The sequence below is a fragment of the Chanodichthys erythropterus genome, chromosome 23 (genome assembly GCF_024489055.1).
Source record: "Chanodichthys erythropterus isolate Z2021 chromosome 23, ASM2448905v1, whole genome shotgun sequence".
Taxonomy (NCBI): Eukaryota; Metazoa; Chordata; class Actinopteri; order Cypriniformes; family Xenocyprididae; genus Chanodichthys; species Chanodichthys erythropterus.
The window spans coordinates 18,093,217-18,117,268 of record NC_090243.1 but is presented as its reverse complement, the minus strand read 5'-3'; the positions used below and the strand labels follow the sequence as shown (position 1 = coordinate 18,117,268).

The window sequence follows — 24,052 nt, the reverse complement described above, 5'->3', positions numbered from 1 at the left end:
TTCAGTTCTCATTCAACATGTTAGTACATATATATTACATATCTCTGCATCTCCATTTACTAAAAAAAATAAGACTTTTAGATTCTAACAACACTAAAATAAAACTGTTTATTCAAGAGCTTCAAACCTGAAAAACTGATTGTGAAAAAGCTCCTGAAACCACTGCAATTTATTATGTGTCCAAATAACATGTCTGTCACTCAGTGTCGTATGTTTCTCAGGGATCAGCATGTGTGTGAAATACATGCTCCGTAATGAAATTATCTTAACCCGTCAGACAATTAATTGTCAGCAGCCTTTCATTCTCGCAGCCCGTAAAATTGACATAAGCTTTACAAACATTCCACACATAGTTTCTCAGGAAGGAAGAGCAAATTCAGTCGCATTCACACATATGCCTGTGCTTCTAAAGGATTAAAACACAGCGGTACAAGACATATTGCTGATCATTTAACTATAAATGCACGCAAACAAATTATAAATAATTAAAGATCAGCTATTTAATCTGAACCAGCAATTAACCAAATTTCTTGAAATTAAACATTGCGAGCTTGGCATTAAACGTGACTGAAAATGCACTTAAAAATGCAAATGACACATTAACGAGTGTTTATATGTACAACAAGATGCTGATAATGATCAAAAAAATCCTGTTTTAAGGGTTTACATGCAAATCAATGAACCGACAACACAAGAAAACCATCTAAACTTAAACAGATGTGATAATGGTGTTTACATGCTAAACAAAATTGGAGTAACAGGCAAAAAATCTAAATGTTATGGAGTTACTGAAGCAATTTGATATAATGTCATGTGGTGTAAAACTGTGCATGTAAACACTCTCACTGATTAGCTAACACTGTTTATGATTGCTTAAGAAATCTTAGCACATTGATATTTGAATCACTTTTTTGCCAGGAGCAAGAATATCTAACAGCATTAGCACTATTTCAGTTGTTTATATCATACATGTGTTGTTGATTGATTTATGGAGTGGGTGGGGTCTATGAAAAACTATTTTTAAACAACTGTTGTTGATTGATTTATGGAGTGGGCGGAGCTTCTTTAATGCACTGTCTCATAAATGTTGTTGATTGATCTATGAAGTGGGCGGAGCTTATGTAATGCACTGTCTCATAAATGTTGTTGTTGATTGAATTATGGAGTGGGTGGGGCCTACGAAAAACTATTTTTAAACAGCTGTTTTTTATTAATTTATGGAGTGGGCGGAGCTTATTTAATGCTTTATGTCTCATAAATGTTGTTGATTGATTTATGGAGTGGGCGGAGCTTATGTAATGCACTGTCTCATAAATGTTGTTGATTGATTTATGGAGTGGGCAGAGCTTATGTAATGCACTGTCTCATAAATGTTGTTGTTGATTGATTTATGGAGTGGGTGGGGCCTATGAAAAACTATGGGCCTATATTTTTGATTGATTTGTGGAGTGGGCGGAGCTTTTGGATTGCTGCACTATATTTCATTACTGCTGTTTTTGAAAGACTTGTGGGGTGGGCGGGGCTTATGGTCTCTTGCACTATTTGATCTTCCCTCCTGTGCTCCCAGCAGCCTGCGCAGCCGCGTAATCTCCAGTTTATACCTGCACAAAGACGCCACATGTGAAGATCACATGCCACCTATAAAGTCATTTCCTTATAATCTATTACAGGTGGGTGTTCAAATACCTGCCCAGGTGATTGTCCACATACTCCTTCAGCTCAGACACCTGCTCCTCGGCAACAGTCGCTCTGGTGATCAGCTGGGCGCGCTCTCTTTCTTGAGCTTCCTGTTGGAATTTTACTGTGATTACCAGGGTGATGATAGTGAAGCTTAGATAATCTACTGCTATGTTTGATCATGAGTGCTGCTATTATTTTGTTTTTCCAGGATTAACTGGTAACAGTTTGCATTGGTTACCTGTGTGGACTTGGTTATTTCTCTGAGCTGCTTTTTAACATCATTCCAGGTGTCTTGTGTAAGTCCAGCCCTACACAATTTATCAAGTGCAACACATAAAATAAGCCAGTAAACAGCAGATACAATATTTTTCTTACTTTGAATGATACTCACCTCTGAGAAGACTCTGACAACACAGCCATCTGAAATACCAAGCACATGATCAAGTCACAGAACTAATTCATTAAACACACACACACACACGCACACCTGTTCTCGAGCCAGTTTCAGTTGGCTCTCCAGGCGGGCTTTGTCCTCTCTCAGTCTGTGTAGCTCTCTCTCAGTCTCTCCTCTCGGTTCGGTCCCCGCGGGACTGAAGTGGGCCTCAGGGGGTCCGGCCTCTAAAGCGTGTTCAGGGAGTGCCAGGATCTGCTCACGTTGCAGTCTGGGACACAGAGACACTACTTATCAGACAAAATCAGATCTAGTGTGTGTAGGAACAAGCTTTGCATTTAACACAGGGCTGAAATGTCTGAAAATGCCACCACAAAATTTGCAAAACCTGATAAAACTTACCTTTGTGGATATCTCTATATTAAAAAATTAAGCAAAAAAAAAACCCTCATACAGAAAAAAGGTGTATTTTAGATTTAGCCTAGAGTAATTGTTTTACTGATCAGCATGTTGCTAGTATATTTTTTTTTTTTTGAGTGAAAGTTCATTTGTATTTGCTGAAATTTTCATAATAAAAGCACCTGGTCAAATCAAGGTTTCCCAAACTGGGTATGTGAGTTTGATGAAAATCGAATCATTATTTTTTAAATCATAAAAATGTAAAATTTAACTAATTTTTAAATAAAAACAATAAAAATAAAACACTTATTATACTAATATTATATAACATTTTGTTCATCTGCATGTCATGTGACCATTAATCGACATCAGAGAACCGTGAACATGGGAATGTGTTGTAACATGATTCATGTATTAACATTAAATCTTAGGGAAACTTCATGTGAATATATTAAGCCAAAGAGGTTTGGCTGAAAAAAAATATGTTTGGGAATCCCAATGTAAACGTTAATTGTAAATAGTTTGTATTAAGAGCAATAGGTGTGAATCAGTGGATGTTCATGCACCTGTAAGCAATGAGTAGCTGTTGGAAGGCATTGCTCAGATCCTGTATGCGTTTGCGGTACGTTCTGGCGGCTTTGGTGAGCTGTTCCTCTCTGGAGCGATATGACGCTTTCACCTCCTCCAGCATTGACTCAACAAACCCCTTCAACTGTCCCAGATCACCGCCATCGGCTGCTGTTACACACTCCTACAGCGCCAGAAACCATATGCCATCAAACCACTCTTGTAACATCAATTTAGTTTAAAAATAAGAAATTATAGAGCACCGGTTTTCGAAAGAAGACTCTTATGTTCACCAAGGCTGCATTTATTTGATCAAAATTATAGTAAAAAAAAGTTAAATATTTTTACACTTTAAAATTACTGTTTTCTATTTGAATATATTTTAAAATGTAATTTATATCCAGTGATCAAAGCTGAATTTTCAGCATCATTACTCCAGTCTTCAGTGTCACATGATCCTTCAGAAATCATTATAATATGCTGAATTCCGGCTCAAAAAACATTTCTGATTATTATCAATGTTGAAAATAATTGTGCTGCTTTATATTTATGTGAAAACCATGATACACTACCCCTCAAAAGTTTGCGGTAAGGAAGATAAAAAAAATATATACTTTTATTCAGCAAGGATGCACTGAATTGATCAAGATACAGTAAGCACATTTATAATGTTATAATCGATTTCTATTTCAAATAATTGCTATTCTTTTGAACTTTCTATTCATCAAAAAATCCTGTTAAGAATAAAGCAGCATTTCAGCTTATTAGAATGATTTCTGAAGGATCATGTGACACTGAAGACTGGTTGCTGAAAATTCAGCTTTGATCACAGGAATAAATTACATTTCACAATATATTCAAATAGAAAACAGTTATTTTAAAGTGTAAAAATATATTTTTGATTAAAAAAATACAGCATATGGTGAACATAAGATACTTCTTTCAAAAAACAAAAAAAAAGTGTAATTATTTCCAAATTTTGACAACTTAAGAAGTCACTTTAAAGTGTTTTTTCTAAAATGCACCATTAATTTAACTAAATGTCTGCTGGCATGTACACATACTGTAACATCCTGAATATAGTGTGTAAGTCGGGCCCTGTACTCTCTGTTGAGTTCCTTCAGATGATTTTGTAGTTTAGAGACCTCAGTCTCAGCCTCCTTCAGCTGGTGTTGAGATATAATCAGTGTCTGCATATAGACAGGAACAAATCAGAAATCAAAAAACACATATACAGCATCTTGTGTGTGTGAGCGACTGATAATGTACTCACTGCAGACTGCTGGGAAAGCTCATGTCGGGTGTTCTGAATGGCTCTCTTATTCTCCTGTTGTTCCCTCCCCATGGCCACACTATGAAAGATAACACATACACACTTCAGCTGACCTTCACCGCCCACGTCTCATGGTTAAACAAGCGAGCACATGTATCAAAGATTTTCCACTCATAAAGATGAAAGCTCCACCACATCACTCGTAATGTAGCAGGTGCACAGAGTTTGGTTTCACTAGGTCAAACTTTAAGCAGACACCATTGTACCCTCGTCTGAGTGTGGCAATGACTCTGTTTACACAACGCCCATATTGGCCAATCCGATCACAGGTGGTCAGGTGAGATAGATGCTATTAACACACGACTCCTGTGATCATTTGAGATCAGATTTCGAGGAGAGGATCTATGATTTTGTGACTACATACTAGTATTATTTACAAACCCGATTCCAAAAAAGTTGGGACACTGTACAAATTGTGAATAAAAACAGAATGCAATGATGTGGAAGTTTCAAATTTCAATATTTTATTCAGAATACAACATAGATGACATATCAAATGTTTAAACTGAGAAAATGTATCATTTTAAGGGAAAAATAAGCTGATTTTAAATTTCATGGCATCAACACATCTCAAAAAAGTTGGGACAAGGCCATGTTTACCACTGTGTGGCATCCCCTCTTCTTTTGATAACAGTCTGCAAACGTCTGGGGACTGAGGAGACAAGTTGCTCAAGTTTAGGAATAGGAATGTTGTCCCATTCTTGTCTAATACAGGCTTCTAGTTGCTCAACTGTCTTAGGTCTTCTTTGTCGCATCTTCCTCTTTATGATGCGTCAAATGTTTTCTATGGGTTAAAGATCTGGACTGCAGGCTGGCCATTTCAGTACCCGGATCCTTCTTCTACGCAGCCATGATGTTGTAATTGATGCAGTATGTGGTCTGGCATTGTCATGTTGGAAATTGCAAGGTCTTCCCTGAAAGAGACGACGTCTGGAAGCATATGTTGTTCTAGAACTTGGATATACCTTTCAGCATTGATGGTGCCTTTCCAGATGTGTAAGCTGCCTATGCCACACACACTCATGTTTCACGACAATGTTTTCTGGAAGTATTCCTGAGCCCATGTTGTGATTTCCATTACAGTAGCATTCCTGTATGTGATGCAGTGCCGTCTAAGGGCCCGAAGATCACGGGCATCCAGTATGGTTTTCCGGCCTTGACCCTTACGCACAGAGATTGTTCCAGATTCTCTGAATCTTTGGATGATATTATGCACTGCAGTTGATGATAACTTCAAACTCTTTGCAATTTTTCTCTGAGAAACTCCTTTCTGATATTGCTCCACTATTTTTCGCCACAGCATTGGGGGAATTGGTGATCCTCTGCCCATCTTGACTTCTGAGAGACACTGCCACTCTGAGAGGCTTTTTATACCCAATCATGTTGCCAATTGACCTAATAAGTTGCAAATTGGTCCTCCAGCTGTTCCTTATATGTACATTTAACTTTTCCGGCCTCTTATTGCTACCTGTCCCAACTTTTTTGGTATGTGTAGCTCTCATGAAATCCAAAATGAGCCAATATTTGGCATGACATTTCAAAATGTCTCACTTTCAACATTTGACATGTTATCTATATTCTATTGTGAATAAAATATAAGTTTATGAGATTTAACGCAAAGGGTGGTCACACCTTTGGTCCCCGTTGTAGTCCACTATCTGGAGAAAAATCCTTGAATGTTTTCCTCAAAAACCTTAATTTCTTTTCGACTGAAGAAAGAAAGTCATAAACATCTTGGATGACATGGGGGTGAGTAAATTATCAGGGAATTTTAATTCTGAAGTGAACTAATCCTTTAATTGATAAATAAAATCTATTTATACCATAATTTTTGAAAGCATCCTCACTTACAGCATTTTTAAGCAAGTGCCTAAAACTTTCCACAGGACTGTAGCTTTGCAGGTAGGTTTCTTTAAGCGTACACGTCTATGTGGTCACATATATTTCTGACTACATCCAAATGTGGTTTCAGTGATCAAAAAACATTTTGTATCCTGTTTTCATTTGTATTTAGTGCCGCCCACTTGTGTTTAGTAACTCAAGATGGGGCTTGTAGGTCAAACTCTGAGCAGATGTCATCAAGTGTCTCACACTTTCTCCTCTAGTTGTCGTTGGTGCGCCTCGTAGCTTTTCCTCAGGGTTTCTAGCTCATCTCTCAGGTTATTCTGCAATGAAAAACATCACACATGTATAAAATCACCACCATACTACAGAAATGTCATAAATATTCTCCCTTCCCACAAGAGTGCAATCCCATTCGACACTTAATTGTTGGTACTTAAGTATATTGTTCACAGTGTATTGTGTACAGTAAATTAATGTTATTGCAACGTTTGTAAACTGCACTGCACATCTAGTATATACCTGTATATGGCTGGAAAAAACAGTCAACTCTAATCTAATCTAATCTATAGGCATATTACAACAACAAGAAATATTATACTTGAAATATGTTGCAAAATGTAAACTATAATGGCCAGCGATATATTTGGATATACAGTATATTACATACAACTTTACCTGCATTTATACAGTACACTCACATAAAGCAATATATACTATATAGCAAATATCAGATGCATGATTATTTATAATTTCTCAAAATATAAACTATGTAGTCACCCAGCAATAAATTTAAAGTTGGATATATAGTACATACAACTTTATTTGCATACATACATTACACTATATAGCAAATCTCAACTGTTTATATCATTGCAAAATGTAAACTATATTATTGCACAGCTCTAATTTGCAAAATGCAACTATAAGGCATGAAGGTAATAAGATATTATAAACATTAACATCATGATTTTCTGTAAAGCAAATGTAAACAATGTGAACTGTGAAAAGTGCTATTCAAAGTCAATTGAAAATAAATAATATGCTGCTGACTTTCTTACGTTTCTTTCCAGTGGGCTCTTGCGCTGTTCAAACTCCTCTGGCTGTTAAAACAAACATCAAAATCAGAGTATTTAAATATCTAACTTCTTTAAAGGGTTAGTTCACCCAAAAATGAAAATAATGTCATTTATTACTCACCCTCATGCCGTTCTACACCGGTAAGACCTTCGTTCATCTTCGGAACACAAATTAAGATATTTTTGTTGAAATCCGATGGCTCAGTGAGGCCTGCATAGGGAGCAATGACATTTCCTCTCTCAAGATCCATTAATGTACTAAAAACATATTTAAATCAGGTCATGTGAGTACAGTGGTTCAATATTAATATTATAAAGCGACGAGAATATTTTTGGTGCGGCAAAAAAACAAAATAACGACTTATATAGTGATGGCTGATTTCAAAACACTGCTTCAGGAAGATTCGGAGCGTTATGAATCTTTTGTGTCGAATCATGATTCAGATCGTGTGTCAAACTGGCAAACTGCTGAAATCACGTGACTTTGATTCGATACACTGATTCATAATGCTCCGAATCTTCCTGAAGCAGTGTTTTGAAATCAGCCATCACTATATAAATCATTATTTAGTTTTTTTGGCGCACCAAAAATATTCTCGTTGCTTTATTATATTAATATTGAACCACTGTACTCACATGAACTGATTTAAATATCTTTTTAGTACATTAATGGATCTTGAGAGAGGAAATGTCATTGCTCCCTATGCAGGCCTCACTGAGCCATCGGATTTCAACAAAAATATCTTAATTTGTGTTCCGAAGAATAACGTAGGTCTTACGGGTGTGGAACGACATGAGGGTGAGTAATAAATGACATTATTTTCATTTTTGGGTGAACTAACCCTTTAAGTTCATTAGGAATTATTGCTATTCCCCTTTCAGTGAATAGTGGGATCTTATAAAACAATGCATCACTATTATTATTGTTCATAATTCGGTGTGTGTTCAGAACACAGATCAACTGTAAATGTAAGTCATAAAAAGTCTTAAAGGGTTAGTTCACACAAAAATGATAATAATGTCATTTATTACTCACCCTCATGTCATTCCAAACCCGTAAGACCTTCATTCATCTTCAGAGCACAAATGAAGATCTTTTTGATGAAATCTGAGAGCTTTCTGTGCTTCCATTAACAGCTACACAACTGCCACTTTCAAGCCCCAGAAAGGTAGTAAAGACATCATTAAAGTACTCCATGTGACTCCAGTGGTTTCAACTCAATTTTATGAAGCGACATGAGTGCTTTGTTTGGGCAAAGAAACATAATTTACCACTTTATTTACAAAATATTAATCTTTACTGCCTTTCTGGGGCTTGAAAGTGGTAGTGTCTTGTCTTAGGCTATCAATGGAGAGACAGAAATTTCTCGAATTTCATTAAAAAGATCTTCATATGTGTTCCGAAGATGAACGAAAGACTTACGGATTTGGAACGACATAAGGCTGAGTACTTAATAACAGAATTTTCATTTTTGGGTGAACTAACCCTTTAAACTACAGCATGTACCTGTATGTAGCCTTTTGAATTCAATTGAATTCAATGCCCTCTAATGAAACATACTTTGCTAAAGGAAGTGTTTGATAAGGATAAGCACATGTCTCTCACCCTGACTCTGTTCAGCGACGCCCTGCTGATGAGCGCTCGGACCCTCTCCACCTCCAGCGTGTGTCTGTGCGTCCGCTCTCTCTCCTGCAGGAGCGTGTCGTGTGTGTGCGCGAGGGCGAGCAGCTCAGCGCTGAGCTCTTCAGAGTGCGCACGTTCTCTTTCATAAGCGCTGCTCAACGACAGGAAGTTGCTCTTTAGCACTGAGTACTCTTCGGCCAGGTCACGCTCATTTCGCTCAATGACTTCTAAACGGGCCAATGCTGCTGACACTTCCTGTCTGAGCCGGTCACGCTCTGTCTGAAGAGATGAGGCAGTTCCCTCCTGAGATAAAACCTGGGAAAGAGAGCATGAAATATAAATGTAGAGCTGCTTTACAGCTGAATTTGTTTCACATTTGATGAAGTTTGCAGCACTGATTATGTTATTACTGTGAAGTTGCTTTAAAGGGTTAGTTCACGCAAAAATGAAAATAATGTAATTTATTACTCACCCTCATGCCGTTCCACACCCGTAAGTCCTTCATTAATCTTCGGAACACAAATTAAGATATTTTTGATGAAATCTGATTGTCTCCATGGCCAGCAATGACATTTCCTCTCTCAAGATCCATTAATGTACTAAAAACATATTTAAATCAGTTCATGTGAGTACAGTGGTTCAATATTAATATTATAAAGCCACGAGAATATTTTTGGTGACCCAAAAAAACAAAATAACGACTTATATAGTGATGGCCGATTTCAAAACACTGCTTCAGGAAGCATCGGAGCGTAATGAACTTTTGTGTCGAATCATGATTCGGATCGCGTGTCAAACTGCCAAACTGAAATCATGTGACTGTGGCGATCTGAATCATGATTCGACACGCTGATTCATAACGCTCCGAATCTTCCTGAAGCAGTGTTTTGAAATCGGCCATCACTATATAAGTCGTTATTTTGTTTGTTTTTTTGGCGCTCCAAAAATATTCTCGTCGCTTTATAATATTAATATTGAACCACTGTACTCACATGAACTGATTTAAATACGTTTTTAGTACCTTCCTTTTAGTAGGAAATGTCATTGCTCCCTATGCAGGCCTCACGGAGCCATCGGATTTCAACAAACATATTGATTAAAAATAAAGATTAACGAAGGTCTTACGTGTGTGGAACAGCATGAGGGGGAGTAATAAATTACGTTATTTTCATTTTTGGGTGAACTAACCCTTTAAAACAATCTGTACTGTATAAAGTGCTATATAAATGAAGATGACTTGACTACTTTAGCAGCCCATTAATCATCAGTGTGTACTGCACTAACCATGTTTTTCAGTTCAAAGATCTCCGCTTCATACCTCTCTCTCATTTTATTGGCCTCAATCTGCACATCAACCAGGTCTTTTGAGATCTGAAACACATACATATAAAATAGTGCAGCATTTTCATAAGCAGACATCAGGCAGATGCCATATATTCAGGCATGTTTTCGTTCTTACCTTCAGTTTGTCTTCCTCACACTGGACCAGTGTGACTGACAGGTCGCTCTTTGACGCAGCCTGCAGGCCCAGTTTGTTCTGGGCCGAGTCAAGCTTACTAAACAGAACTTCATTTTGTTCCCGTAGCTGTACCTGTATATAAACCAATGCAGTTAAAGGATTAGTTCACTTTTAAATAATATTTTCCTGATAATTTACTCACCCCCATGTCATCCAAGATGTTCATGTCTTTCTTTCTTCAGTCGAAAAGAAATTAAGGTTTTTGATGAAAACTTTCCAGGATTTTTCTCCATGTAGTGGACTTCAATGGCCTCCAGACAGTTGAAGGTCAAAATTACAGTTTCAGTGCAGCTTCAACGGGCTTTAAATGATACCAGACGAGGTATAAGGGTCTTATCTAGCAAAACGATCAGTCATTTTAGAAAAAAAATACAACTGTATATGTTTTATAAACACAAATGATTGCCTTGCACGTGCTATAAAGCATATACAGTTGTATTTTTTTGGAAAATGACCGATCTTTTCTTTAGATAAGACCCTTATTCCTCGTCTGGTATTGTTTAAAGCTCTTTAAAGCTGCACTGAAACTGTAATTTTGACCTTCAACCGTTTGGAGTCCATTGAAGCCCATTATAAGGAGAATAATCCTTTAATTTCTTTTCGACTGAAGAAAGACTCGAACATCTTGGATGACATGGGGGTGAGTAAACTATCAGGAAAATTTTGAAAGTGAACTAATCCTTTAACACTATATTCAACATTCAGCATGTTATGGTTCAGTGCAGGAGGTTTCAACTTTTACAGACCACACAGTACCATTACAATTTGGGGTCAGTACATTTTTAATGTTTTTGGGGAAAAAAAAAAAAAAATCTCTTATGCACCAATTATTTGATCAAAAAGACAGTACACATAGTCATATTATGAAATATTATTTCAATTGTAAAATATTTTAAAATGTAATTTATTCCTGTGATCAAAGCTGAATTTTCAGCATCATTACTCCAGTCGTCAGTGTCACATGATCCTTCAGAAATCATTCTGATTTGCTGCTCAAAAAACATTTCTAATTATCAATATTGAAAAAACTGCATTTATTTGAAATAAAAATCTTCTGTAACATTAAAAAGGTCTTTACTGTCACTTCTGACAAACTTGCTTGATAAAAGTAGTAGGATAGTAGCACACACTATAATGTTACAACCCAATTAAGCATGAATTCCTTTATATTTCAGAAAATATCTTACATTTTCGTCAGTCAGAGAGCGAATTTGCTCCTGAAGTTCGTTAATTGAGCTCTGTTTATCCGTCGAGTCCATGTTCTGCAGCTGTCAGAGGTGTGTTATGTCTGGTTTCTATAAACAGTCTCTATGGGCGTTTATAATGATCTTCACTCCCACAGAGAAACAGCAAACTGTGAAAGGGAGCTCCATCTGAGGGATGAATCACATTAAATGATTCTTTCTGGTAATTCAGTTGAATCATCAGAGTTCCTAAGTGATTCAAACTCGTGTTTGTTTCAATATCCTTATTCCATAAACATGTAAAATTTACAAAAATGAATTAAAAAATAGTGAACACAGTAATAAAATATTGTGGCATAAGTTGTGCTGCATCTATCATTAAATCAGACTCAGTACTTACATTTACTATCGGCTCTGTTTGTTGTGGAAACAGTTTTGCTGAATTGTTTATTCCGTTTGGGAAATGTAAGATGAATCAATGACTCTTGTGAAAGCTTTACAATGGTAAAGGGTTGTAAATCCAGAAGATAAATTGTTTAGTTTGACAGCAGGCCTATTGTTCAGATGAATCTTGTTCAATGGCTGATACAGGAACTGACTTACTTTTTGGTATTGACTCGTTGAATCCATTAACTGAACAGAATCATTGAAATTAAAATCGGTAAACATCTTTGTCCAATTTTATGGTTAGATACATTTATCATTAACTAGAAATTCAAACTCGAAACCGAATATTCAAATTAGGTTGAACGGAACTGAAATTACAATAAAGCCCATTATTAATAAAACGTATTCGAAAAAATAGCTTAAAGGAATAACTGAATCACTTTTGAAAAATGTTCGAAAGAACCGACTCGCTGAAAAGAATCGGACTTGCAATCGAACTTGTCAACACTTCCGAATCATATATAATTTCAATTATATCAGTCAGCGACGATTAAGAGCAAAGCAACGTGTGTACAAATAGACATATAAAATACATAAAATAACACAAAATAGTATTTTATATGTCTATGTGTGTAAACACTAACTTCGACAACTACTCAATATCTACTTCAACTGATGCAACACCTATATTTAACACAAAACTGATAAACTACAAGTACATTTGACTTTGAGAGATGTATTGAAATTCACTCAAAAAGCAATATGATTAAGTAAACGTAGAAAATTTATTAAAATGTATACAAGATACAAAGATAGCAGAACAAATCTGTTCATTAAATAATTTGTAAATTGTACAAAACAACTTAAATATAGTGGTCCCGCTGGATTCTTGTTCAAAAGGCCACTCTCACATCACATACATAAGTGCATTCTGGGCATTCGCACACAAGCTACTCTACCTAAGGCAACCTGCAAAGTGGCTTTAACAAAAATCACACATCACCTATCAAAGATGTCCCATTTACTGGCAGTCCCATAGAAATATGGCACGTTTTAAAAAAAAAAAAAAATGGGGCAGCAAACTAAGACTCAGACAGGCAGACTTCTGTAGCGTAGTCATGTGGTTTTTTATGCATTAAGAAATGTATGTGATATCTTGAGGACCACCCTTTTAAGCAAGACGTTCTATCAATGATTGATGTTCTCATCTTCCTCCACCTCTTCATCATCCTCGGCAGCATGGGTATTTGCATTTTTGTAGACCAGGCGGATTCCAGCAGCGTTTTGTAGAGCCTCCAGACTGGTCTGACTCACATATAAGCTCACGTTTATGTTGGGACGTGTTGATCTCAATTCCTCTATTTTACTCCAAGCCTAATAATACACATAGAAAAACACCAAATTATATAACTGGAAATTAATGTTAAAGAGACAGTTCACCGAAAATGAAAATATACTGCCTGTCATTTAAAGGGATAGTTCACCCAAATATTAAAATTTGATGTTTATCTGCTTACCCCCAGGGCATCCAAGATGTAGGTGACTTTGTTTCTTCAGTAGAACACAAATGATGATTTTTAACTGCAACCGTTGCCGTCTGTCAGTTGTATAATGCATGTCAATGGGAACTCTGTCTATAAGAGTAAAAAAAAAACATGCACAGACAAATCCAAATTAAACCCTGCGGCTCGTGACGACACATTGTGCATGAAACCAAACAGTATTTATATAATTTTTTACCTCTAATACACCACTATGTCCAACTGCATTCAGCACTCAGTTAGTGAGGTCTGATCTTATTGAAGCAAAGCGCAAGAGATCACTTCCGTCATCAGAGCGCGTTTTCTGACCTCACTAACCGGATACGCAGGGCAATTGGACATAATGATGTATTAGAGGTCAAAATGATATGAATACTGTTCAGTTTCTTGCACAAACTGATAATTTAGAGTCTTAGGACATCAATGTGTCGTCATGAGCCGCAAGGTTTAATTTGGATTTGTCTGTGCATGTTTTTTTGACTCTTATAGACAGAGTTCCCATAGACATGCATTATACGACTGACAGACAGCAACAGTTGCAGTTAAAAATCATCATTTGTGTTCTACTAAAGAAACAAAGTCACCTGCATCTTGGATGCCCTGTGGGAAAGCATATAAATATCAAATTTTCATTTTTGGGTGAACTATCCCTTTAATTCCAAACAAATGTTGCTGGGGTGCCGGGAACAATTACACTTGGATTAGGACCACAGCAAAAGCCCCCAGTGAGAAATTCCCCTAAAACACAACATGCCATGCCAATATTTAGATACCTGCTGGAAGTTGCCATTATGGCAGTAGTGTTCCACCAGGAACCCATACACATCTCCAACACGCACCGCAGGGTCCAGATCCTTCTCTTCCAGCAGAGACTCACACATACGCACAGATTCAACTGGATCCTCTTCATACATCCTTGAAACACACATAAATACATTTAGAAATGCATGCACAGGTGTTGACAGAATGCAAAAATGAAATGCTAGTATTTCATCAGTACCTTCGTGCCTGAATGAACCTCTTGATAAGTCCGAGTCTGTCTGTCAGAATGAGGAATCTGCTGTCAGCCTCGTCGTCACTGCGACCCTTTGCTTTATTCAGACACTTGCATGCCTCCGTCAGAGCTCCGTACGCCTTCTCATAATTCTGATAATCGTCAATTTCCACCTGTGAACAAACACCACAAATAAGTCATCACTGCTTTTAAGAATAATTTAGATATTGATTATTGCTTTGTCAGATCTGCTGGACACACGCTCTCAGTACCTCAGCACAGGCCTCATAGAAGCCAGCGAGCAGGTCGAGAGCGCGTCCTTTTGTGTAGAAGCTGATGATGTTCTTCATGATCTCCGGGTCGTTCCTCCAGTCCAGAGACTGCAGGTAGTTGGCTGCCATTATATAAATTTCCTTCTGTCTGGAAACACCTGCGAAAAACACGATTTTCTCTGTATCGCCGGATTTCAACAGCGCTCGCATCGCCTGTCAAAGACAAGAACAGGAACAGAAAAGAAAAGCTTGATATCTTTGAATTCAGAAGAGGTATTTCAGGCTGAGAGAAGACATACGGGTCAAAGACATTTAGATGTCCGCATCAATAGAAACACAAATATGATTTGATATACATAGAAAGCACATTATATGCAAGTAAAACATCTATTTTTAAGGTTTCAAATACGTTTTGGGAGAATAAAATGTCAAAATGTGGGTGAAATAATGTTCCATTGTCATTCAGTGTAACACTTATATTTATGTAAAATTGGAACAACATACTTATTCTGACCTGTACATATTTAAAATGCAATAAAATTTAGTATGCTCACTTATTCTTTTGTATATTTTAATTATTAAAAAATTCTTGCTTACAAATGGCAAAACCTAGGAAAGTTTAAACATGTAAAATTACAAGTAATTAGCATTTGGGGTAAAAGTAATTAGTCTTTAATATGGCATAAATAGATTTTTTTAGACATTTTAGTGGGTGTCTTCTGTAAATAATGGTAAATGATATTTAATTTTTGCACAAATTAAACGGGACCTATTCTGATGTATTTTGTTGAAAAACAACAAAAACATTTCAAAGCTGTATTACACTTATTGTTTTGATGCTTGAAAACCCTTTTTCGTTTTTGACCCATAAATGGACATGAAATAAAAATGAGATATAAATGGATATAGATGTAAACAAGAAATAAATAGCTGGTGATGATTGAGAGATAATAAACAGTCCTCAAAAGTAGTAGATTGTGTGCAACAGCTTTTTCTGCAACAAAGTTTTGGTCATTTTGATAATTTAGGCCTTGTCCACACTAACACGTTTTCGTTTGAAAACTTTTTTCTTGTTTTGTCTTCCATACACTCTGAGACAGTGTTTTTGTCAAGGAAAACTGAGCTTTTTGAGAACGCTCTCAAAAGTGGATACATTTAAAAACATGTTTTCATGTTGTAGTGTGGATGGTGAAAATGGAGGTATGTGAAAACGATGACTCATGTTTAATCATGTGATGATATCTATAGTTATAACGGCATTGTTGTGCCTGCTTTTTACATTAACAGTGTTGCTCAAGATAAATGCTCATTTGTAGAATCTTCATATTATATTCCTGCAAAGATGACAGAGAATTTACTCACATTTGCTGTCCTGCGTGGCAAAATATGATGACAGCTGTGTTTTAAACCCGAATTTGAGCATGACCTGGACACAATAGTGATCGTGCAAGAAGTACAGCATGAGAACTTTATTATATCTGCTCTCTCTGCATCATCTTGTGAGCATTTAGTATGTTTTCTGCATGTGCAATTTTGGTGATTTAAGCATTTTCAGACGTTTCACTGTGGATGAGCAACTTTTGGAAAATGCTTGAAATGCTTAGTGTGGAAAACCAGTAGTGTTCAAATGTCTCCGGATATGATACAGTAGGTTTTATAGGGTTAATTTGAGCTGAAATAATTTTTATTGAAGAAATGATTGGAAGAATGTGATATGAGAAACACGAAACTAACACAGTGTAGGAAATTGGTGGGCTAAAGGTAAACTCTATTATTTAGCATCATTATATAAAAATATGCTGTGATTGACCAATCAGAATCAAGTATTCCGGAGAGCCAACGTTAAATCTTTCTGCAAGGGCAAAATAAAAGAGGTTTGATCTACTGCAATCATTGATGACTGAACTGAGCAGAAGTCAAACCTTGGTCTTATTTCCAGCTTGTGTGTATTTCTTAGTCGCTAGGTGGTAGTTGCCCTGCCGCATGCAGCAGTCTGCGATTTTCTCCAGCAGCTCCTTTCGCCCGGCCTCAGACAGATGGGTCGAGTCTTTTGGCACCGTCAGACTTTCAGCCAGATCTTCAGTGATGGTCAAACTCTGGACCAAACACAACTGGAGCGCCTCATGGTACTAAACGCACAAATTCATTTTCATACAGTTACAGAACACTCTGCTGTGATTTCTACAAATAAAAAGGGTTCGGTTTGCATCCATAAATGTAATGAATATTAACTGACTGAATGCATGACATTGTGTGGTATGTGTTCACCTTTTTGGCAGCCACCAGCAATTCCACAGCTTTCTGGTACTGAGCATGTTTTATGAAGAAATCTGAGCAGCGTGCTAGTAAGGCGGGGTCGCTGGTCTCATTCAGGTCCTCTGCGATCAGCTGCAGTGCTCCAAACTGCTCTGTGGCAAAAGCCAGTTCTAAAGCCTTAGAGACATGACCTGCCTGGAAAGGTGGAATGGACATGTGTTATATAAGCAATCAGCACCACCTAGTGGTAAAGTTTGACACAACACTTATCTGAATCTTAAGTGAGAATGTTTGGAAGTACCTTATGATAAAGCATAACAGCTCGGTCCATGTGCGTTCCTTTCTCTTCATAATACATGGCCGTGTCCATCATGTCTTCTGGATTGCTAAGCAGCGCCAGATTCATGAGCTGCTCGTCCAAGTTATTCTCTTTACACAGTCGGATGGCATTGTTATAGGCTTGTGCTCGTGTGTAGAAGTGCACCGACTGGCTGATTTCATCCTGTCCCTCGTACTGCCGTGCAACATGATAAGACGCTGCTCTGTTGCCCGTCTCATTAGCTATCTCACTTGCCTGAGGAATATACAGATCAACATGAAGCATTCAATACATCTGGATTTTATTTATACACAAATGGAAATTTAAATCAAATTCATTAAACCTACCTTCTGAATGTTTCCTAGATAACAGTGCACGCGCACTTGAGACAGGTAATCCTGGGCAAAGGCGTAGTAATGCAGTGCAGCCTCCATGTCTGATTGGCTCTCCAGATAATGACCCCACCACTTATACAGATCCCTGTCCAATCACACACCAGACAACGGACAGTGGGAATATCAAAGTCATGTCAGACCGCAGGGGCCATAATCATGAATCATGTCTGCGTACTAACTCACTTGTCTTTCATTTTATTGATGTAGATCTCCAATGAAACATTGTCCTCCATCAGCATTCTCGGAACTTCAAACCGATGCGTGTCTGACTTCTCAAAACTATTAAATGGGAAAGATAAAAGTACCACAAACAAGTTTTTACTTTTTTTTTATCTATCTGAGCAGCAAATAAGCATATTAGAATGATTTCTGAAGGATCATGTGACACTGAAGACTGGAGTAATGAGGCTGAAAATTCAGCTTTGATCACAGGAATAAATTACATTTTTCAATATATTAAAATAGAAAACAGTCATTTTAAATAGTAAAATATTTCATTACTGTTTTTACTGTATTTCTGATGAGTATGGAAGCTTGTTTACGCCACTAAATAAAACAAAATTATAAAATAAATAAAAAAAAATAATTTTTTTTATAAGACTTCTCACAATTCTGACTTTATATCACACAATTCTGACTTTATATCTCACAATTCTGACTTTATCTCACAATTCTGACTTTATATCACGCAATTCTGACTTTATATCTCACAATTCTGACTTTATCTCACAATTCTGACTTTATATCATGCAATTCTGACTTTATATCACACAATTCTGACTTTGTATCTCACAATTCTGACTTTGTATCTCACAATTCTGACTTTATATCATGCAATTCTGACTTTATATTCACAATTCTGACTTTATATCACACAATTCTGACTTTATCACACAATTCTGACTTTATATCACGCAATTCTGACTTTATATCACACAATTCTGACTTTATCACACAATTCTGACTTTATATCATGCAATTCTGACTTTATATCTCACAATTCTTACTTTATATCTCACAATTCTGACTTTATATCACGCAATTCTGACTTTATATCTCACAATTCTGACTTTATCTCACAATTCTGACTTTATATCTCACAATTCTGACTTTATATCACACAATTCTGACTTTATCACACAATTCTGACTTTATATCACGCAATTCTGACTTTATATCACACAATTCTGACTTTATCACACAATTCTGACTTTATATCATGCAATTCTGACTTTATATCTCACAATTCTGACTTTATATCTCACAATTCTGACTTTATATCACGCAATTCTGACTTTATATCTCACAATTCTGACTTTATCTCACAATTCTGACTTTATATCTCACAATTCTGACTTTATATCATGCAATTCTGACTTTATATCACACAATTCTTACTTTATATCTCACAATTCTGACTTTATATCACACAATTCTGACTTTATATCACGCAATTCTGACTTTATATCATGCAATTCTGACTTTATATCATGCAATTCTGACTTTATATCACACAATTCTTACTTTATATCTCACAATTCTGACTTTATATCACACAATTCTGACTTTATATCACGCAATTCTGACTTTATATCACGCAATTCTGACTTTATATCTCACAATTCTGACTTTATCTCACAATTCTGACTTTATATCATGCAATTCTGACTTTATATCTCACAATTCTGACTTTATATCTCACAATTCTGACTTTATATCACGCAATTCTGACTTTATACCTCACAATTCTGACTTTATCTCACAATTCTGACTTTATATCACGCAATTCTGACTTTATATCATGCAATTCTGACTTTATATCACACAATTCTGACTTTATATCTCACAATTCTGACTTTATATCACGCAATTCTGACTTTATATCTCACAATTCTGACTTTATCTCACAATTCTGACTTTATATCACGCAATTCTGACTTTATATCACACAATTCTGACTTTATATCACACAATTCTGACTTTATCTCACAATTCTGACTTTATATCATGCAATTCTTACTTTATATCACGCAATTCTGACTTTATATCACGCAATTCTGACTTTATATCACACAATTCTGACTTTATATCACGCAATTCTGACTTTATATCACGCAATTCTGACTTTATATCACACAATTGTGACTTTATATCATGCAATTCTGACTTTATATTCACAATTCTGACTTTATATCTCACAATTCTGACTTCATCACACAATTGTGACTTTATATCACACAATTGTGACTTTATATCACACAATTGTGACTTTATATCATGCAATTCTGACTTTATATTCACAATTCTGACTTTATATCTCACAATTCTGACTTCATCACACAATTGTGACTTTATATCACACAATTGTGACTTTATATCACACAATTGTGACTTTATATCACGCAATTCTGACTTTATATCTCACAATTCTGACTTTATCTCACAATTCTGACTTTATATCACGCAATTCTGACTTTATATCATGCAATTCTGACTTTATATCACACAATTGTGACTTTATATCATGCAATTCTGACTTTATATTCACAATTCTGACTTTATATCTCACAATTCTGACTTCATCACACAATTGTGACTTTATATCATGCAATTCTGACTTTATATCTCACAATTCTTACTTTATGTCATGCAATTCTTACTTTATATCATGCAATTCTTACTTTATATCTCACAATTCTGACTTTATATCATGCAATTCTGACTTTATATCTCACAATTCTGACTTTATATCATACAATTCTGACTTTATATCTCACAATTCTGACTTTATATCATGCAATTCTGACTTTATATCTCAGAATTCTGACTATAACTCACAATTCTGACTTTATATCACATAATTCTGACTTTATATCTCACAATTCTGACTTTATATCTCACAATTCTGACTTTATATCACACAATTCTGACTTTGTATCTCACAATTCTGACTTTATCTCACAATTCTGACTTTATATCTCAGAATTCTGACTATAACTCGCAATTCTGACTTTATATCACACAATTGTGACTTTATATCTCACAATTCTTACTTTATATCTCACAATTCTGACTTTATATCACACAATTCTGACTTTGTATCTCACAATTCTGACTTTATATCATGCAATTCTGACTTTATATCTCAGAATTCTGACTATAACTCGCAATTCTGACTTTATATCACACAATTGTGACTTTATATCTCACAATTCTTACTTTATATCTCACAATTCTGACTTTAAAACTCACAATTTCTGACTTTATATCTCAGTTTTGACTTTATATCACAAAATTCTGACTATAACACAATTCTGACTTTAAAACGCGCAATTCTAACTTTATATTATGAAATTCTGACTATATCACACAATTCTGACTATATTATGCAATTCTGACTTCATATCACACAATTCTGACTTTATAACTTGCAATTGTGAGCTTATATCTTGCAATTCTGAAAAAAAAGTCAGAATTATGATATACAAAGTCACAATTACCTTTTTTATTTTTTATTTAATGGCGGAAACAAGCTTCCATACACGAGGCTTCTTTCAAAAACATTAAAAAATATTTTTTGAATGGTAGCTTATGGTGTCCAATGGCTTTCTGATTTATAAAGATGTTACAAAATATTAATTTTGCACAAAAATCAGGGGAGAAATTAAATCACTTTGTGTGACCTTTGTGACCTCAGCGTGCATCTCAGAAGTGATTGTGTGTGAACGTGACACTCACTACACCAGCGCCAGGTTCTTGTCTCCCATGGCCTCCAGGTGTTTGGCATAGCTGTAGTATGTGGTTCGGAGGTGAATGCGGTCATTCGTTTCTGCCGTCTCTACCGCCTGCTGCCACTGACCTGCCGCCTGATAAAACTTATTCAATAGATCAAACCTTCCGCATGACTTATACAAACGCTCTGCATCCTCCTGCGAAAAAACAGAGATGCTGCGATAAACCCAAATGTTTAAATCCAAATGTTTAGTTCTTGTTATTGTACTGAATGAGACAGAAAGGCTCCAAGTGCATTAGGTTTATTTAGATAACATTATGTTTGTGCTTGTGTGATTTAAACAACATGAAACGTCATTTGCAATGTATTCAGCTTCCATAATGTGACCCTAACCTAACCTAATGAAACATACACCACATAAATCAGCAGAAAAGTTGTTTCAGAGATGGAGAAAGTTATTAGATATTACATACAAGATTATGTTAACAAACTTTCCTTTCTTTAATAATAATAATGCATACTGATGAATGTGCTCAATGAAAACTGGAATATTAGGTTAGCAAAAGAGGTCATTTTTGTCAAGCTATGTCAATTTGTGTGTGACTTACCAGCATGCCCAGCTGTGTAGCCAGTACGGCCACCTGGGCCTCCAACTCCGGCTCTTTTTCAGCATCCCTGAGAGCACGAGCAGCCCGTGCGTTACCCATGTTCCCCAGACACACGCGCGCCACGTCCAGACGACGACTCTTCACACACATCCGTGCCATGTTCTCCCATACCGCCTCACTATAGATGCAATCACATAACATGCACACATTTTACATTAACATGTATGTGTTTGGCAGATGCTTTTATCCAAAGCGACATTGCATTGAAGGTATACATTTAATAAGTTCATGCATTCCCTGGGAATCGAACCCATGACCTTGACATTGCTATTGACATTCTCTACTGTTTGAGCTACAGTAATTAAAGGATTAGTTCACTTCAGAATTAAAATTTCAAGATAATTTACTCACCCCCATGTCATCCAAGATGTTCATGTCTTTCTTTCTTCAGTCGAAAAGAAATTAAGGTTTTTGAGGAAAACATTCCAGAATTTCTCTCCATATAGTGGACTACAACGGCTACCAACGGGTTGAAGGTCAAAATGTCAGTTTCAGTGCAGCTTCAAAGGGCTCTACACGATCCCAGATGAGGAATAAGAGTCTTATCTAGCAAAACGATTGGTCATTTTCTAAAAAAAAAAATAATTTTTACACTTTTTAACCACAAATGATTGTCTGGCACTGCTCTGTGATGTGCCACGCATTACGTAATCATGTTGGAAAGGTCACACATGACAAAACGAACTTGCAAAGACTACAGTAAGGCCGTGTGTCCACCAGAACGTTTTTAGCCAGCTGAAAAGCTAGGCGCTCTGCTTAAAACGCCCGTCTGTGAGCGCTTCTGCAGCGTAACTTTTTTTTCCGTTGAGACGCTTTGTTGCTATGATACGGAATATCCGCGTCACTGTTACTTATAACTGATTTTGCAGGTAATTTGTTTCAGGCTAAAAATGTTCACACAATGTGGAATTATTTGCTATATGTATGTTCGGAGACCAGAAATATTAATTTCTCATCCATTTTGTTTCTGTTTGTTAATGTCGTTGTACAGTAAGAATGTGACAGTTGGTCGGAGTTGTATTTGTCCCGCCCCTCCTCCACTCTGATTGGACGGCTGGCTAAAAAGTGACAGTGATGAGCGCAGCGTTTTACTCAAAGTTGAACATTCTTCAACTCGAGGCGACCTGTAAAAAACGCCCAGCTCTCAGCGCTTGAGCGTAAAAAAGACGCTCAGCGCCTCGTTACGCTCCTGGCGTTTAAAAAACGCGGCGTTCCCATTGAAAACAATTGAAAAAATATGCTAGCAGCTGGAAAAAACGCTTAGGTGGACACACGGCCTAAGTCAAAGGCCTTAAAAAAAGGTAAAACAACGATGTCGGGCGATTTTGAAGTTTGAAGGAGAAACACCCTACCGCGGTACTTCAACCTACGTCATGCTTGATTACGCAATGCATGGCGCTTCGCAGAGCAGTGCAAGATGAGCATTTGTGGTTAAAAAGTATATACATTTTTATTGTTTTTTAGAAAATGACAGGTTGTTTCGCTAGATAACACTCATATTCCTCGTCTGGGATCGTGTAGAGCCCTTTGAAGCTGCACTAAAACTGACATTTGGACCTTCAACCCGTTGGTTCCTGTTAAAGTCTGCTATATGGGAAAAAAAACCTGGAATGTTTTCCTCAAAAACCTTAATTTCTTTTTGAGTTAAGAAAGAAAGACATAAGCATCTTGGATAACATGGGGGTGAGTAAATTATCAGAAAATGTTAATTCTGAAGTGAACTAATCCTTTAATCAAAAAAACAAAAACCTCAGTTCTCTTCAGATGCCAAAGATTGCAACATTACAACATACACAACATTACTGAAGCCCTGGCTTTTAAAACTTGCATGAAGAATGTAAGAATGCCATATTGCATGTTGTACTTTCT

The 24,052-nt window shown here is 36.4% G+C and overlaps 2 protein-coding genes across 3 annotated transcripts in view; both read right to left on the bottom strand.

Annotated features, from left to right (window-relative positions):
* Positions 1-224: 224 nt before the first annotated feature.
* On the bottom strand, positions 225-11,693 carry ccdc78 (coiled-coil domain containing 78). The gene is made up of 14 exons (XM_067378402.1): positions 11,622-11,693; positions 10,375-10,506; positions 10,200-10,286; positions 8,898-9,230; positions 7,274-7,315; positions 6,462-6,535; positions 4,311-4,389; positions 4,102-4,227; positions 3,037-3,221; positions 2,168-2,342; positions 2,072-2,100; positions 1,919-1,988; positions 1,687-1,787; positions 225-1,601 (listed from the first exon to the last, which is right to left on the bottom strand). The coding sequence occupies exons 1-14, from the start codon at positions 11,691-11,693 to the stop codon at positions 1,475-1,477; spliced, it is 1,632 nt and encodes a 543-aa protein (XP_067234503.1). The 3' UTR covers positions 225-1,474.
* A 1,180-nt stretch (positions 11,694-12,873) lies between these two features.
* ift140 (intraflagellar transport 140 homolog (Chlamydomonas)) overlaps positions 12,874-24,052 on the bottom strand; it is a 35,743-nt gene continuing 24,564 nt past the window's right edge. For both annotated transcript variants that reach the window (XM_067377313.1, XM_067377314.1), the window contains exons 19-29: positions 22,124-22,301; positions 21,521-21,711; positions 17,966-18,061; positions 17,735-17,867; positions 17,370-17,642; positions 17,081-17,263; positions 16,735-16,941; positions 14,813-15,025; positions 14,547-14,713; positions 14,320-14,461; positions 12,874-13,379 (exon numbers count right to left, since the gene is read on the bottom strand). In XM_067377313.1, the coding sequence (XP_067233414.1) occupies positions 13,194-13,379; positions 14,320-14,461; positions 14,547-14,713; positions 14,813-15,025; positions 16,735-16,941; positions 17,081-17,263; positions 17,370-17,642; positions 17,735-17,867; positions 17,966-18,061; positions 21,521-21,711; positions 22,124-22,301 (1,969 nt within the window). In that variant the 3' untranslated portion in view covers positions 12,874-13,193. The remainder of the gene's footprint in view (positions 13,380-14,319; positions 14,462-14,546; positions 14,714-14,812; positions 15,026-16,734; positions 16,942-17,080; positions 17,264-17,369; positions 17,643-17,734; positions 17,868-17,965; positions 18,062-21,520; positions 21,712-22,123; positions 22,302-24,052) is intronic.

What these genes read in the sequence shown, in the direction of transcription:
- ccdc78 (XM_067378402.1), bottom strand. Translation starts at nt 11,693, where the DNA reads ATGGACTCGACGGATAAACAGAGCTCAATTAACGAACTTCAGGAGCAA. An exon ending in ACTATATTCAGGATGTTACA is followed by an intron (nt 3,222 to 4,101) that starts GTATGTGTACAT and finishes CTGGCGCTGTAG; the next exon opens with GAGTGTGTAACAGCAGCCGA. An exon ending in CAGCTACTCATTGCTTACAG is followed by an intron (nt 2,343 to 3,036) that starts GTGCATGAACAT and finishes TCTGTGTCCCAG; the next exon opens with ACTGCAACGTGAGCAGATCC.